Source organism: Chiloscyllium punctatum, chromosome 52 (assembly GCF_047496795.1).
Source record: "Chiloscyllium punctatum isolate Juve2018m chromosome 52, sChiPun1.3, whole genome shotgun sequence".
Classification (NCBI taxonomy): Eukaryota; Metazoa; Chordata; class Chondrichthyes; order Orectolobiformes; family Hemiscylliidae; genus Chiloscyllium; species Chiloscyllium punctatum.
The window spans coordinates 14,701,705-14,717,640 of NC_092790.1; the positions used below are offsets into that span (position 1 = coordinate 14,701,705).

Here is a 15,936-nt window from a genome sequence, read left to right on the forward strand (position 1 = left end):
ACAATAGTCACATTCACACAGTCACACGCCAGAAATATCACCCCAAATGTAAGTGTGGAAGGATAGAATTTCTCCACCTTTCAGCCTTTGCTGCGGGGTCCAGGGAGTTAGTTGTAGTTTTTCTCCTCAGTAACAGTTACACTCTCATCAGCTCCACTGTTTACATCCTCAAAGACGGCCAGTCGGTTTGTCAAGCTCAGAAGACAGAACAGTATGCACTGGAACAGGCCCTTCATGTTCATACTGACTCTATCGGAGCCTGAATACTGTTTTGTCAAATACTTCGCAATTGAAGCTTTCATTTTGATTTTTCCCTGAGGCTGACGGGTCTATAGTTCCCAATCTTATACCTATTTCCCTTTTCTATTGGATTGCTTACACTAGCTCGCCCCCAATCAGTGTAAGTTATTGCAGAGCCTATAGAATCTTGGAACATGAACACCACTGCATCCACTGTTACTCAATCCACTACATTAAATAGTCTGGGAGCTAGATGATCAAGGCCTGGTGTTTCACAACATTCAATCCTATCCATTGTCCCAACATCATTTCCCAAAGGAAGGCATTGGAAGTTTCAGTTTTGGTTTGGTTCAGTTTCTAACACTCACTAAACTTCCCATCATTACTACTGTGTTAGTCGTGTGATGTTCGCGAGTTTGGAGATTTTCGTCCTCCATTTTGAATCCCCATCTTTCATGATGTAAGTGACATGAGGTCCTTTTTACCAACCTATTCATGTTCATTTTTCTCTTTACACATTTATTGGTGTTTTAGCAGTTTTTAAAAATGGCTTCCACAACATTACTCTTTTCTTCATTTGTTCTTTATTAATCAAATTGCTTTTTGCTGTCATTTGGTGAATTTGGATCTGTTTGCAGCCTTCTCGTCTCTTGTTATATTTCTTCCCAAATAGTAGGCCTTTTCTTTGCACCAAAAAGTATCTTGAATAGCCGTTTCAAGATTCACAGCATCCTTTCTATAGGAGAGAGACCAGAATTGCACATAATATTCCAAAAGTGGCATAACCAATGTTCTGTACACCCACAACATGTTCTTCTAAGTCACATTTTCAAAACTCTGACCAGTAAAGGAAAACATATCAAATGCCTTCTTTGCTATTCTATCTAACTATAACTCCACTTTCAAGCAACAATGAACCTGCATCCCAACGTCATTTTGTTCAGCAATACTCCACGGGACATTAATATTAAGTGTGTAAGTCCTGCCTTGATTTGCCTTTTGAAACTGCTGCACCTCATATTGATATAAATTGAACTCAGTATGCCACTCCTGGGTCCAATGGCCCATCTAATCGAGATCCTGCTGTATTCTGAGGTAGCCTTCTTTGCTTTGTATTACACCTCCAATTTTTGTCTAATCTGCAAACTGACTAACAATACCTGCAACCTCACATCCAAATCATTCATAATAATGTAGACGTGCTGGTGCTGGACTGGGGTGTGCAAAGTTAAAAATGACACACACCAGGTTATAGTCCAACAAGTTTTCTAAATACAGACACCTGATGGAGGAGCAGCACTCTGAAAGCTTGTACTTCCAAATAAACCTGTTGGAATATAACCTGGAGTTGTGTAATTTTTTAATTAAAATCATTTATATAAATGATGAAAAGCAGTGGACTCAGCAGTGATCCTTGTAGCACATCACTTGTCACAGGCCTCCAGTCTGAAAAGCATCCTCCATCATCACCTTCTACCTTCGAACAAGTTCTACATCCAAATGGTTGGTTCTCCCTGTATTCCATGTGATCCAATCTTGCTAACCAACTTCCCATGGGAAACCTTGTGAAATGCCTTATTGAAGGCCATATAGATCACATCCACCACTTTTCCCTCATCAGTCCTCTTCCTTATCAATTCAAAAAAACTCAGTTGAGTTAGTGATACATGATTTCCCACGCAGAAAGATATGTTGACTACCCCTAATCAATCCAGGCCTTTCAAAAAGATGTAAATCCTGTTTCTCACAATCCCCTCAACTGTTTGCCTACTGCTGATGGTACGCTCATTGCTCAATAGTTCCCTGTCTTTTCCTTACCACCTTTCTTCAATCGTGGCACCATGTTAGCCAGCCTTCAGTCTTTTTGCACTTCACCTGTGACTATTGATGATACAAATATCTCAGCAAGGGGCCCAACAATCACTTCCCTAGTTTATCACTGTGTTCCAGGGTTCACCTGATCATGTGCTTGTGCTTTATCCACCTTTTCTATTTAAAAACATCCAGCAGCACCTCCTCTGTATTATGGACATTTTTCAAGATGTCACCATTTGTTTCCCCACATTCTATATATTCCATTTCCTTCCCCTCCATAAGCACTCACTTAGTATCTCCCACATTTCCTGTTGTTCCACACTTAGGCTGCCTTGTTAATCTTTGCTGGGCACTATTCTTTCCCTGGTTACCCTTTTGATCATCATGTGTTTATAAAGTCTATTTGAATTCGCCTTAACACTATTTGCCTAAGCTATGTTATGTCTCTTTTTTGCCCTCGTCATTTCCTTCTTAAGTATATCCCCACGCCTTTATACTCTTCGGAGGATTCACTCAAACTCTGCTGCATTTAACTAACATATGCTTCCTTCTTATTTGGACCAAAACCTCAAAATCGTTTCTCATGCAGCATTTCCCACACCTACCAGTCATGCTTTTCTTCCTAACCTGAAAGAAATTAATAACTACATCATATACACAGTATCTGCATGACAGGAATGGGAAGCATAATTCACCATACACTTTATCTTTAACTTACTGATATGTGTGTGCTCATAGATCACATACTGATCAGTTCAGTTATAAGTTACCGAGACATACCAAGGATGGCGTGAAAAAGGATTAGCCATCCATTTATTCAGAAACTTTGAAATGTTGAGATATTTGCTCTGTGACATGCCAGTGATTGATTGAAACTGAGTAAACACAAGATTAGAAACAACAAACTGGCAGTTACAGCATGAAATACTGAGTCACTTGCAAAGTAATAAATTGTTAGGATATAATATAACTTGATAAGCTTGAAACTGGCATAAATAATGTAACATCAGCAGTGACATTGCCGATATTGTCAGTAACAGTGTACAAAGAATTATTCCTTATCAAAATGCTGGAGTTATAATTACAAACCCAACTTCAATTTGCAAAAGTTGATTTTCATAGGGTATAGAAGTGGAGGGTGGTGAGTCCTACCTGAGTCTGTCCAAAGTCAATGGATGACACCTACCGAGTAAAACAACAATTTACATTTAAGAAGGTTTGAATTACAGTCTAGTAACATACTGACATGTAAAGACTGTGGAATAGAGTTTACAAAAATGCATCCCAGAACCAGACAGGCACAGATCGGAGACGAGAGTGTGGTGCTGGAAAAGCACAGTGGGTCAGGCAGCATCTGAGGAGCAGGAGAATCGATGTTTCGAGTCTTTCATCTCAACGTTTTGGGCATAAACCCTCTGACCCCCAACAGTTGCAATCCTCACTTTCGCCTAGGGGTACAGATTGGAGGAATATTTCTACATCAGTGTTTGATGGTTAGAGAATAAAACCTGTCTTGAAGTAACACTAATTGACTATTACACAGAGGACCAGAGCCTGAGTGGACAGGTGTTGAGTTAATGTCAAATGCGTAAATGAGGACACGACAGATACAAGGTTAAAGTGACACATATATAGCATGCTAACAGTTGCTGGTTAACAGGTATTCGCGCAAGACTGAGAAATGCTATAAATCTCTACATGAAACTGCAAAACGCCTAAATGAAAAGTGCAGCAACGTGGTTCAGTTACACTGCAGGTACTTGCAAAGCACACAGTTATCGATAGGTCTCTGGGCCCACAGTTATTAGTCAAGTGCTCAGAAATATATTCATCCCACAGTCAAGACGTCACTCAACTCGTGACTCAAGAGAAGTATTACATAGAAAAGTTTTCTTTTCATTTATCTTCAACTCCGTGCAACTGAGAACGATTTGCATCAACTCCAAGTGTAGAAAACACTCACGGTCATGTTCCAATGGATTGTGTAACTTGACAACAAATGCAATTTCAAACGGATGAGAGTTTTTTTTCACACAGTGATAAGTTCTGTGTTAGTTCCAACCCATACAGAGGAACAGAAACAGACATGCGGAGCTAGAAACACACCCTTCCACTCTCACGTCATCACAACAATGAGCAAAAGGAAACCGAGCCAATACCACAGTCGCTTTCTGTGTGACAGGGACAAAATAAATCTCCCTCAGTCAGACTGACAGGAACAGAATCACCATCCACTTCACATTTCATTGCAGATTATGACAGAATCACCTTGCAAATCATAGTAACCAATCGGAAACTGAGATTTTGTGAAAACCGTCAGTGTAAACTACCCAGTCAGGAACCAGGTGTTCACCCACCCTTCATTAGCATTGATGACGCCATCAGTCTATAAAGAGGGAGCTCCTAGGCCGCTTTCCTTTATTCTGTGTCTGACAGTGAGCGGTGCTATGGCTAATGAAAAGACGTGGCTTGGCTGGTGGTGAGAAGGGCTCTGCCTGTGAGATCCTTTATGCACGCCCGGACTCTCTGCCGCACCGCACGCTGCCCTCGAAGTGGCTGCGGGGGGGGACGAGACTGTCACACACCTCCTTCTGGAATGTGCCTATGCAGAGGAAGTCTGGAGAGGAATGCAGTGGTGCTTGTCGAGGTTCGTCCCGAGCAGCGCCGTGACGCGGGACTCCGTGCTCTACGGCCTGTTCCCCGGGACTCACACCGAGACGAACATTAACTGCGCCTGGAGGATCATCAACTCGGTGAAGGACGCTCTCTGGGCGGTCCGAAACCTGTTGATCTTCCAGCTGAAGGAGTTGACCCCGACCGAGTGTTGCAGACTGGCACATTCCAAGGTCCAAGACTACGTGTTGAGGGACGCGCTGAAGCTTGGGGCAGCTGCCGCCAAGGCGCGGTGGGGAAAGACCACCGTGTAAGATCGGCCTGCCGAAAGAAGAACAGGGGGCCCATACAGACGTTTTTTTTGGGCTCTGCTGATGCCTCAGCCAAATATATGTATATATACAAGATTGAAAAAATGCACAGGATTGTAAAGGACAAGAATAAAGTCGAATCTGTGTTTGTAAATATGGACATATGTATGGCATGATCCAATGTACAGACCATCAAATCATTTATGAATAAAGTATATTTTTTGAAATAAAAAAAAATAATGAAAAGAAATCCCAGCAAGCCTCTAAGAAGGGCGCGAAGAAAATCATTAAGAAGGCGCCAGCGAAGGGCGGTAAGAGGAGGAAAAGGACTAGGAAAGAAAGTTACTCCATCTACATCTACAAAGTGATGAAGCAGGTTCACCCCGACACCGGCATCTCCTCCAAGGCCATGAGCATCATGAACTCGTTCGTCAACGATATTTTCGAGCGTATCGCGGGGGAGGCTTCCCGCCTGGCCCATTACAACAAGCGCAGCACTATCAGCTCCCGGGAGATCCAGACCGCCGTGCGGCTGCTGCTGCCCGGGGAGCTGGCCAAGCACGCCGTGTCGGAGGGTACAAAGGCGGTGACCAAGTACACCAGCTCCAAGTGAAGGACCGCACTGCACTGAAACACACACAAATCCACAACCCAAAGGCTCTTATAAGAGCCACCCACAACTTCCCTGAGACAGCTGAATCAATTCTTTACGATTTGATTGTTTGCATATAATTTTTGAGGTATTTTTAATTTTAGTGCGATATGCAATTGCTTTTACAAGTTGTTGTGATTCTGTTCGCTGAGCTGGGAAGTTGTGTTGCAGATGTTTCGTCCCCTGTCTAGGTGATATTCTCAGTGGTTGGGCGCATCCTTTGAAGCGCTTCTGTGATCTTTCAAACCACGACAAATGCTAGAGGAATCTGCCGCTTCGGGTTGTCAGTTCCAGCTGTCCGCTGCAGCAGAACAACAACTCACCAGAACGAAGGACCCGATACCCAGCATGAGCAAAACCGATGTAGTTTACAAAATCCCTTGCAAGGACTGCACAAAACACTACACAGGACAAACAGGAAGACAGCTAACGATCCGTATCCATGAACACCAACTAGCCACGAAACGACACGACCATCTATCCTTAGTAGCCACACACGCAGATGACAAGCAACATGAGTTCGACTGGGACAACACGACTATTATAGGACAAGCCAAACACAGAAAATCCAGGGAATTCCTAGAGGCATGGCACTCATCCATAGATTCAATCAATAAGCACATCGACCTGGACCCAATAGACCGGCCACCGCAAAGGAACTGACAACCGGAAGCGGCAGGGACAAACCACGAAAAAAGCCGGAGGAAAGATCACAGAAGCGCTTCAAAGGAGGCTCCCAAACACTGAGGATGTCACCGAGACAGGGGACGAAACGTCTGCAACACAAATTCCCAGAAAATTACCCACTTTCAAAATCCGAAATGGACAGATAGAAGTCGGCAAATGAAGGAGAGTAACACGATGTGAAGTATACACTTGTAAACTAAAAGTAAATTAACAATTATATTAATGTTTTTGGAACTTCCTCTTTTTTTTGTTTGTAAATTGGCGGGCTTTTCAAATTGGAAAGAAAGCGGTTGATGATTTGGCGCCGGTACTTTCCGCCCCCCTTCCCGTGCCCTCTCCGGATTGGGGAATGAGGCAGATATCTGATTGGGAATTGGAACAACATTAGGAGGGGCTGAACAATGGGACCAATCAGAAGCGGCCGCCTCACCATCCCTCCCGAAGGTATAAGGGGCCGCAATGTGGAGACCGCAGAGTGCACCATTCTCCGTGAAAGTGACCATGTCACTTTTACCATGTCTGGAAGAGGAGGGAAAAGCAGTGGGAAATCTCGCTCCAAGGCGAAGTCTCGGTCGTCCCGGGCTGGCCTGCAGTTCCCGGTGGGCCGTGTTCACAGGCTCCTGAGAAAGGGTAACTATGCTGAGCGTGTGGGTGCCGGAGCGCCGGTCTATCTGGCTGCGGTGCTGGAGTATCTGACGGCTGAAATCCTGGAGCTGGCCGGCAACGCGGCCCGGGACAACAAGAAGACCCGCATCATCCCCAGGCACCTACAGCTGGCCGTGCGCAACGACGAGGAGCTCAACAAGCTGCTGGGAGGGGTGACCATCGCTCAAGGCGGGGTGCTGCCTAATATCCAGGCCGTGCTGCTGCCCAAGAAAACCGCCGCTAAAAAGTGAAGTGATCATTCTTGAATCTGAGCAGCCAAAGGCTCTTTTAAGAGCCACTCACAGCATCTGTGAAAGATGCTAAACTTCCTGTTGATTGATTATTATCCTTTTAATGTGGAGAGCGCTCACCTTTGTACTGGACATCGAATTAAATCCATTTAGTTGGATACTGTTACTGCCTATGGGAAAACAAGGACTACAGATGCTGGAAACCAGAGTCTAAATGAGTGTACTGCTGGAAAAGTACAGCAGTTCAGGCAGCATCCGAGAAGCAGGAAAATGGACGTTTCGGGCTAAATCCCTTCATCAGACTGTCTATGGGATCAGAGAAAGAATATATCATAAAATGCTATTGTAAGAGTGTCCTGGACTACAGGATTTCTTATTGAACGGTCACTGTCTGAGTGATCTGTCTTTAGTTGTAATATCCTATGAGTTTCGACTGTCCCCTATCGCGTTTGTCCTCACATTAGATTCCCATTTCCTTTAAGTACAGAGCTTTATTCTCTGCTCGGTTCCTATCCAGTCTTTTATCCCCTACCTCTGGAGAGAGAGAGCAAATTGAATAGCGGCGAGGCATTTTTCAGCTGTAAAGGCGGGAATGGGGTAAAGTGAAATTGTCTGAACTTGAATTTCGTAATCGAAAAAGAAATCCAACATGGACATACTCATGTGTTCTCCTGTGAAACTTGCTGCTCTTTTTCTACGTGATTTTCAAATTTGAAATTGAGCCGTTGGTCTTTTGGCGCCATTTTATCCCCTTTTCTCTCCTGCCTCCACCTCACCACAAGCCCATGTTATCGCAAAGGGAGTCAATGAGGAGATGGGGGATTTTCCACAAAGATCTAACCCAATACCAAAATTTTGATGTTAAGATCACATTCTTATTCCTATATTTTTTCATAAATTCCACAATCCCTGAATGAAGATCTCGTTAGTTGCAAGTTTCACCGCCGCTGCCTGCGGTTTTTGGTTTTTAACTAACTTTCGATAGAAATACTAATGACTCCTATCGCTTCCTGCTCTCTCTCTGGCTGAGCATACGAACTGTATCCGCCGTGAATCAATCGAAAGCCCACCCATTGAAACACCTTAAAAGCTAATACAGTGTACACCGATAAAATTAAAGAACCACACTTTATCAATACATTTTCATTTCATCATTATTACTTGCCCGAAGACAATTTGTAATCGCTGCCTGAACGGGCAGATGGAAGGTCGCGCCATTAAGGTATCCATAGGCTCCTACAAACAAAACTGAGCCGAATATTATGCTTCGGAAATAGGAATAGTGTAATTTGTAACATTAACGTCTGGGTTCCACCATAAATAAAACAATTCATGGCATGGACAGCCAAGTACACATTGACGTTATTACTGAGACAGACAGGTACTCACCAGAAAGAGGAACGAAGGTTACGGGGAGCAGGCACAAGAATACATTGGAGAAATATCAGCCATGATCGAATGGTAGAACAAACTGGATGGGCAGAATGGCCTAATACTGCTACTACATCTTCCAATTACAATTCACGATGCGATTGGTGACATGGAATAATCAGGTGGCAGAACAGTTGGCTCGATTCGCCGAATAGCCACTTACTTACACTGTAGGAATACTTATAATTAGAAAGGCATTGGGCATTTTAAACAGCACAAAACGTGAACTGTCCACTCTGAATGGTCTCTGACGCACCGCAGAACACGGTATTAGTACATTTTCGGAATGGAAATAATTTTAAAAGTACGGCATGTATGAAATAACCGGCAATACTAAACTCCGTTCTCCGTATGCGCTTCCTTCCCTGTCCTCAGGTCTCCGCTCTCTATCGGATGGTTTAGGTGGCTCTGAAAAGAGCCTTTGGGTTCGCTGGAAAAGGGTCGCTTTATGCTCAGCCGCCGAATCCATAGAGAGTGCGGCCCTGACGTTTCAGAGCGTACACCACATCCATGGCAGTGACCGTCTTGCGCTTGGCGTGCTCAGTGTAGGTGACCGCATCCCTGATCACATTCTCCAGGAAAACCTTCAGCACCCCGCGGGTCTCCTCGTAGATCAAGCCCGAGATGCGCTTGACCCCGCCACGGCGAGCCAGGCGCCGGATGGCTGGTTTGGTGATGCCCTGGATGTTATCACGGAGCACTTTGCGGTGCCGCTTCGCTCCGCCTTTTCCCAGGCCTTTGCCTCCTTTACCTCTTCCAGACATCACGATTCTTCACTCCAACCGCTACCGAATGAGAGTAGAGCGGCCTCCCCTTCCTTTTTTATACAACCCGGCCCGACCTGACTGAGAAAGAGCTGACAGAGAGTGAGAGGCGGGTCCAGAGAGGAAACTGAGTGACTGACAGAGCAGGGAAATGGCTTTGATCATCCAGCTCGGCCTCCAGCTCACTCCCGCCCCAACTGTATCTGGGACTGAACCTTTTCTCCCCAAAACTGACTGTTCCTGAGTAGAGAAGCGCATGCGTGAGGCCCTCCCCCAGCGCTGCCATTGAGGAGCATTTACTCAGTGAGTACAAGAGGTTTGTTTGAAACAGACCGTAATGGAGAGATCAGCGCCCAGGGAAGGGAGGGAACAGCAGGCTCCTTCCAGCAGCACATCGGGATGGGAGCCTGGGACACAGAGGGGGCTCCGAGACCGGGATTGATTCGGGGTGAGTTCAGGGAGAACCGGGGGCTGTTTGTAAGAGGCCGAGCGGAGCAGGAACTGGTCCCGGAACTTGGAGTGAGCGGGTTGGGGGGAAGAGAGAGGCCTTTCTCGGGCTGTGTGTGGGCCTGCTGAGGGAGACAGAGCGGGAAGAAGCTGCTGTGGGACATTCTTGTGGTTTACAATCCTCTGAACCCGGCTTTAATTTCAATCTGTTTCCCGCTGTTTCTTGAGGTTTGTGGACTAACTGTAGGAATGGGTTATTCTTGTAAAACGACATACACTGGGGTCTTCGTAAAAACATTAGAAATAGCACCGTTTTTCCTCTTTCCAACAGGTAGCTGGGGAGTTGGATGTTGAACTGTGTAAGCATCCTGGTGGTTGAGTATTCCCATTCATGGTGCTGGGAAGTTGTTGATCAGTTTCTGGGTCTCACTCAATTGGTATCAAGTTAAAAATCGCACAACACCAGGCTATAGTCCAACAGATTTTTTTTGGAAGAACCTGATGTGTGATTTTTAACATTGTACACCCCGGTCCAACACCAGCATCTCCGAATCAATTGGTATCGAATCACATGAGAAACAAACACAATCCCCAGACCGAGAGCAGCTCAGGGCATCAATGGAATCAGATCAGTGGTTCTGATTAAGTTGTTGGCTTTAAAGAAAATAAAGTATACATCCTAATGAAGATGCAATGAATGTGACAATGATCAGTTCAATATTGCCAGACTAGCCTCATGTTGATTTCCAGGTGGTGTCTTTCTCTGTCTTCCTCCAGAAAAACACCTGAGGGACTAAGATGCTGTAATACTTCCTCAGTTCAAAGCAAAGAGTGACCAGCTGCCTCTAACAAACACAAGGTATAGAGCCCATTGAAGTTTACACAGCAGTTTTGAAGATAGATAAACTGAATCCTCATCCAAAATAGACATTCAGGAACTGCATTAAAATTTGCAGTTTAAAAAGGACAGTTTCAAAGTTACAATGAAGATAGACAAATAGGCCACATTGTTGTATTGTTTCAACAACCATCAGTGAAGTCGGGGTTAAGTTCAGAGATGGAGGGAAACTGTGCTCACCGACAGGGCAAGAGTTACCAAAGAGTCGTCGAGTCTTTGAGATGTACAGTGTGGAAATAGACCCTTCGGTCCAACTTGTCCATGCTGACCAGATATCCTAATCTAATCTAGTCCCATTTGCCAGCACTTAGCCCATCTCTCTCTAAATCCTTCCTATTCAAATTGTTAAAGTAGAGATTTGAGACGGCCAGGAGAATTCCTTGTGGACTCAGACCTATAAGCCTCCCTTGGTTCATCATGGAGATCGTACTCCTTGGTAGTCTGGAATGAAAACCTCTTACAAACAGTTTAGTTTAATTTTAGCCTTCCCCTTAATTTACCAATAGCATCACTGTTACAATGTAACATTGACACCTAAGGGCCGGGCGAGCTAAGGTTCTAAACCTTTAGAAGAGGAGGATACCAGCTCTTCCTTTAATAGCCCTCACAGGCTACTCCACTCTTCTGTCTCAAACAGGCTTCCTTTTTACAAAATTTCACAAAAAAACACTGCATGTTCTTAATTAGATAGATAGTGGAAAGGCAATAATTCGTAAGAAAGGGAAGTAAATTAACAGGTCTGTGTGTGGTTAACTGATCACTCCTGTCGGCCCTTAGCCATCCATCAGATGAGAAAAACAGATCCAGCCGAGTCAGGTGCCTGTTGGTGAGGTAAGTCCCTATCACAAAGAGGTACCAGTCTAAACTAAGTGTAAGAGGTCATAAGGTAACCTTGCACAGCTCGCATGTCAGATATCATTGTTTTACAAAATGGCTTTTTAGCGAGCAGGGCAAACTGTGACCATAAAATGGCTTCCTAACAGATTGTGTCAGAATCTCTTCAATGTTAGGTTTAGAATAATTTTTAAACTGGGAGCAGACTCCTGCTTTTTATCTTAAACACAGCATCATTCTGTACCTGGGGCTGAAATGTTACCACAAGGTTGAATTTTAAATGATTCATTAGTCTTAAATTAAACATGCTTTCTTTTCATGGTTGTGATTCAAATTCAAAGAAGACAGAAGATCTGATGAGTTGGAACTGACAGTGGGGCAGTCATGGTCTGTAATACCACTAAGTTAACGCTTCATCAATATTATATTTTACAGAGTTTGCATTTCATAATCAGCGTTGGCTACTCAGAATTATCATAATGTTCAAAATGCAAATAAATTCAAAACATGCATCTCTCTCTCTCTCTCTCTCTCTCTCTCTCTCTGTTTATTACAAGGCTTTTGACCTGCTACTAAGATGATACAAAGTTTCTGAGATCACAGTCAAACACTGTCATTAATTTCACAATTTAACAACTGTGAATGTTATCACTCTGTGTCCTTTTTTACACAGATTCATTGATGTTAGGGCAAATGTTCTTAATTGCTTCAGAGCAACCTCTTATCACTTGGTGAGAACAGGTGTTTTGATCTTCTGCACAACTTGGGTTCCCCCTTTTTGTGACCTGATGCCTCCCTGTTACCCTGTTTATTTTCTCCTCTGCAGCAAGTGTGTTCTATAATTCAACAGTACATTTAGACTAAATGTTTCAGGACAAGTTTTAAGGCTTTCTCATTATACCCACCCAGATGCATTTTGACTGTTGTAATTGTACGAGCCTCCACCACTTCACCGTGCACCTTATGATTGTATAAACGTCTATAACGTCACTCTCCAGGGAAAACAGTTCCAGCCTACTCAGCCTCTGCTTATCGCTCAAATCGTCCAACCCAGATGAAGCATATTTATATGGAGTTTGTGAGTAACTGAGAAGGACAGAATTAATCCTTTGCTGAATAGTTGTCACATACAGAGATGACAACTAAATAATGTGAATTTCAAACAGACAATCATGCGCTACTCGCAAGATGTCCTTTCTATAACCCACTGGCACTACAACTTAATAAACTTCTGCCCATTTCTGATCTGCCTGAATTTGTGATGGTCTTCACTTCCTCATTAAGACATCATTTTTAAGATAATAACATTCAGGGATACATTCGGATTCATGATGTGAATGCCTTTTGATACAATTGCTTTAAATTTTCATCTTTCTGCTGTAATTCAGTTAATATACCTGAGCTAAACAAGTCTGCTTTGTCATCTGTTTGTCTCAGCCATCTGATCAAAGAGGATCTCTGCTAATTTCCCATCAACTTTTTTATAGAGTCATAGAGATGTACAGCATGGAAACAGACCCTTCTGTCCAACCTGTCCATGACGACGAGATATCCCAACCCAATCTAGTCCCACCTGCCAGCACCCGGCTCTTATCCCTCCAAACCCTTCCTATTCATATACCCATCCAAATACCTCTTAAACGTTGCAACTGTACCAGCCTCCACCACTTCCTCTGGCAGCTCATTCCATACACGTACTTCCTCTGCATGAACAAATTGCCACTTAGGTCTCTTTTTTATCTTTCCCCTCCCACCCTAAACCTATGCCCTCTAGTTCTGTACTCACCAACACCAGGGAAAAGACTTTGCCTATTTGTCCTATCCATGCCCCTCATAATTTTGTAAATCTCTATAAGGTCACTCCTCAGCCTCCGACGTTCCAGAGAAAACAGTCCCAGCCTGTTCAGCCGCTCCCTATAGCTCGGATCCTCCAACCTTGGCAACCCTGGCAAAATCTTTTCTGAACCGTTTCAAGTTTTACAACATCTTTCCGATATGAAGGAGACCAGAATTGCACGCAGCATTCCAACAGTGGCCGAACCAATGTCCTGTACAGCCGCAACATGACCTCCCAACTCCTGTACTCATTACTCTGTCCAATAATGAAAAGCATACCAAACACCTTCACGACCCTAAATACCTGCGACTCCACTTTCAAGGAGCTATGAACCTGCATTCCAAGGTCTCTTTGTTCAGCAACACTCCCTAGGACCTTACCATTTAGTGTGTAAGTCCTGCTAAGATTTGCTTTCACAAAATGCAGCACCTCGCGTTTATCTGAATTAAACTCCAGCCTATTGGCCCATCTGGTCCAGATCCTGTTGTAATCTGAGATAACTTTCTTTGCTGTCCACTACACCTCCAATTTTGGTGTCATCTGCAAACTTACTAACTGTACCTCTTACACTCGCACCCAAACCATTTATGTAAATGGCAAAAAGTAGAGGACCCAGCACCAATCCTTGTTGCACTCCATTGGTCACAGACCTTCAGTCTGAAAAACAACCCTCCACCACCACCCTCTGTCTTCTACCTTTGAGCCAGTTCGGTATCCAAATGGCTAGTTCTCCCTGTGTTCCATGAGATCTAACCTTGCTAATCAGTCTCCCATGGGGAACCTTGTCGAACGCCTTACTGAAGTCCATATGAATCACATCTACTGCTCTGCCCTCATCAATCCTCTTTGTTACTTCTTCAAAAAACTCAGTCAAGTTTCTGAGACATGATTTCCCACGCACAAAGCCATGTTCACTACCCCTAATCAGTCCTTGCCTTTCCAAATACATATACATCCTGTCCCTCAGGATTCCCTCCAACAACTTGCCCACCACCGAGGTCAGGCTCTCCGGTCTATAATTCCCTGGCTTGTCTTTACCGCCCTTCTTAAAGAATGGCACCATGTTTGCCAACCTCCAGTCTTCCGGCACCTCACCTTTGACTATCGATGATAAAAATATCTCAGCATGAGGCCCAGCAATCACTTCTCTGGCTTCCCACAGAGTTCTCGGGTACACCTGATCAGGTCCTGGGGATTTATTCACCTTTACGTTTCAAGACATCCAGCACTTCCTCCTCTGTAATCTGCATATTTTGCAAGATGTCACAATCTATTTCCCTACAGTCCATACCTTCCATATCCTTTTCCACATTAAGTACTGACGTAAAATATTCATTTAGTATCTCCCCCATTTTCTGTGGCTCCACACAAAGGCCACCTTGCTGATCTGTGAGGGGTCCTATTCTCTCCCTAGTTACCCTTTTGTCCTTAATATATTTGTAAAAACCCTTTGGATTCTCCTTAATTCTATTTGCCAAAACTATCTCATGTCCCCCTTTTGCCCTCCTGATTTCCCTCTTAAGTATACTCCTACTTCCTTTATACTCCTCTCAGGATTCACTCGATCTACCCTGTCTATACCTGAAATATGCTTCCTTCTTTTTCTTAACCAAAGCCTCAATTTCTTTATTCATCCAGCATTCTCTATACCTACCAGCCTTTCCTTTCACCCTGACAGGAATATACTTTCTCTGGATTCTTGTTATCTCATTTCTGAAGGCTTTGCATTTTCCAGTATTCCCTTTACCTGCGAACATCTGCCTCCAATCAGCTTTCGAAAGTTCTTGCCTAATACCGTCAAATTTGGCCTTTCTCCAATTGAGAACTTTCAGCTTTTAGATCTGGTCTATCCTTTTCCATCAAGATCTGAAAACAAATAGAATTATGGTCGCTGGCCCCAAAGTGCTCCCCCGCCCCGACACCTCAGTCACCTGCCCTTCCTTATTTCCCAAGCTTAGGTCAAAGTTTGCACCTTCTCTAGTAGGTACATCCACATACTGAATCAGAAAATTGTCTTGTATGCACGTAAGAAATTCCTCTCCATCTCAACCCTTAATACTATGGCAGTCCCGTTGATGTTTGGAAAGTTAAAATCCCGACTATAACTATCCTATTATTCTTACTGATAGCTGAGATCTCCCTACAAGTTTGTTTCTCAATTTCCCTCTGTCTGTTAAGGGGTCTATAATACAATCCCAATAAGGTGATCATCCCTTTCCTATTTCTCAGTTCCACCCAAATAACTTCCCTGGATGTATTTCTGGGAATATCCTCGCTCAGCACAGCTGTAATGCTATCCCTTATCAAAAATGCCACTCCCCCTCCTCTCTTGTCTCCCTTTCTATCCTTCTTGTAGCATTTGTATCCTGGAACATTAAGCTGCCAATCCTACCCATCCCTGAGCCATATTTCTGTAATTGCTATGCTATCCCAGTCCCATGTTCCGAACCATGCCCTGAGTTTATCTTCCTTCCTTGTTAGGCCCCTTGTATTGAAATAAATGCAGTTTAA

General features: G+C 43.9%; 4 protein-coding genes and 1 long non-coding RNA gene across 9 annotated transcripts in view; 3 read left to right on the forward strand and 2 right to left on the reverse strand.

Moving 5' to 3' along the window:
- Positions 1-15,936, reverse strand: part of LOC140470724 (histone H2B 1/2-like) — a 698,799-nt gene that overhangs the window by 62,417 nt on the left and 620,446 nt on the right. The window lies entirely within an intron of this gene.
- On the reverse strand, positions 832-9,424 carry LOC140470746 (histone H4). The gene is made up of 3 exons (XM_072566779.1): positions 8,604-9,424; positions 3,208-3,237; positions 832-976 (listed from the first exon to the last, which is right to left on the reverse strand). Exon 1 carries the CDS (start codon positions 9,407-9,409, stop codon positions 9,098-9,100), a length of 312 nt encoding a protein of 103 aa, XP_072422880.1. The 5' UTR covers positions 9,410-9,424; the 3' UTR covers positions 832-976; positions 3,208-3,237; positions 8,604-9,097.
- Positions 4,428-5,702, forward strand: LOC140470925 (histone H2B 1/2-like). Its single transcript, XM_072566861.1, has 2 exons — positions 4,428-4,507; positions 5,217-5,702. The coding sequence occupies exons 1-2, from the start codon at positions 4,428-4,430 to the stop codon at positions 5,590-5,592; spliced, it is 456 nt and encodes a 151-aa protein (XP_072422962.1). The 3' UTR covers positions 5,593-5,702.
- On the forward strand, positions 6,819-8,352 carry LOC140470731 (histone H2A type 2-B-like). Its single transcript, XM_072566763.1, has one exon. The coding sequence runs from the start codon at positions 6,834-6,836 to the stop codon at positions 7,212-7,214; it is 381 nt and encodes a 126-aa protein (XP_072422864.1). The 5' UTR covers positions 6,819-6,833; the 3' UTR covers positions 7,215-8,352.
- LOC140470784 (uncharacterized) overlaps positions 9,617-15,936 on the forward strand; it is a 203,025-nt gene continuing 196,705 nt past the window's right edge. For all 3 annotated transcript variants that reach the window (XR_011956698.1, XR_011956697.1, XR_011956699.1), the window contains exon 1: positions 9,617-9,857. This is a non-coding gene — a long non-coding RNA (uncharacterized lncRNA). The remainder of the gene's footprint in view (positions 9,858-15,936) is intronic.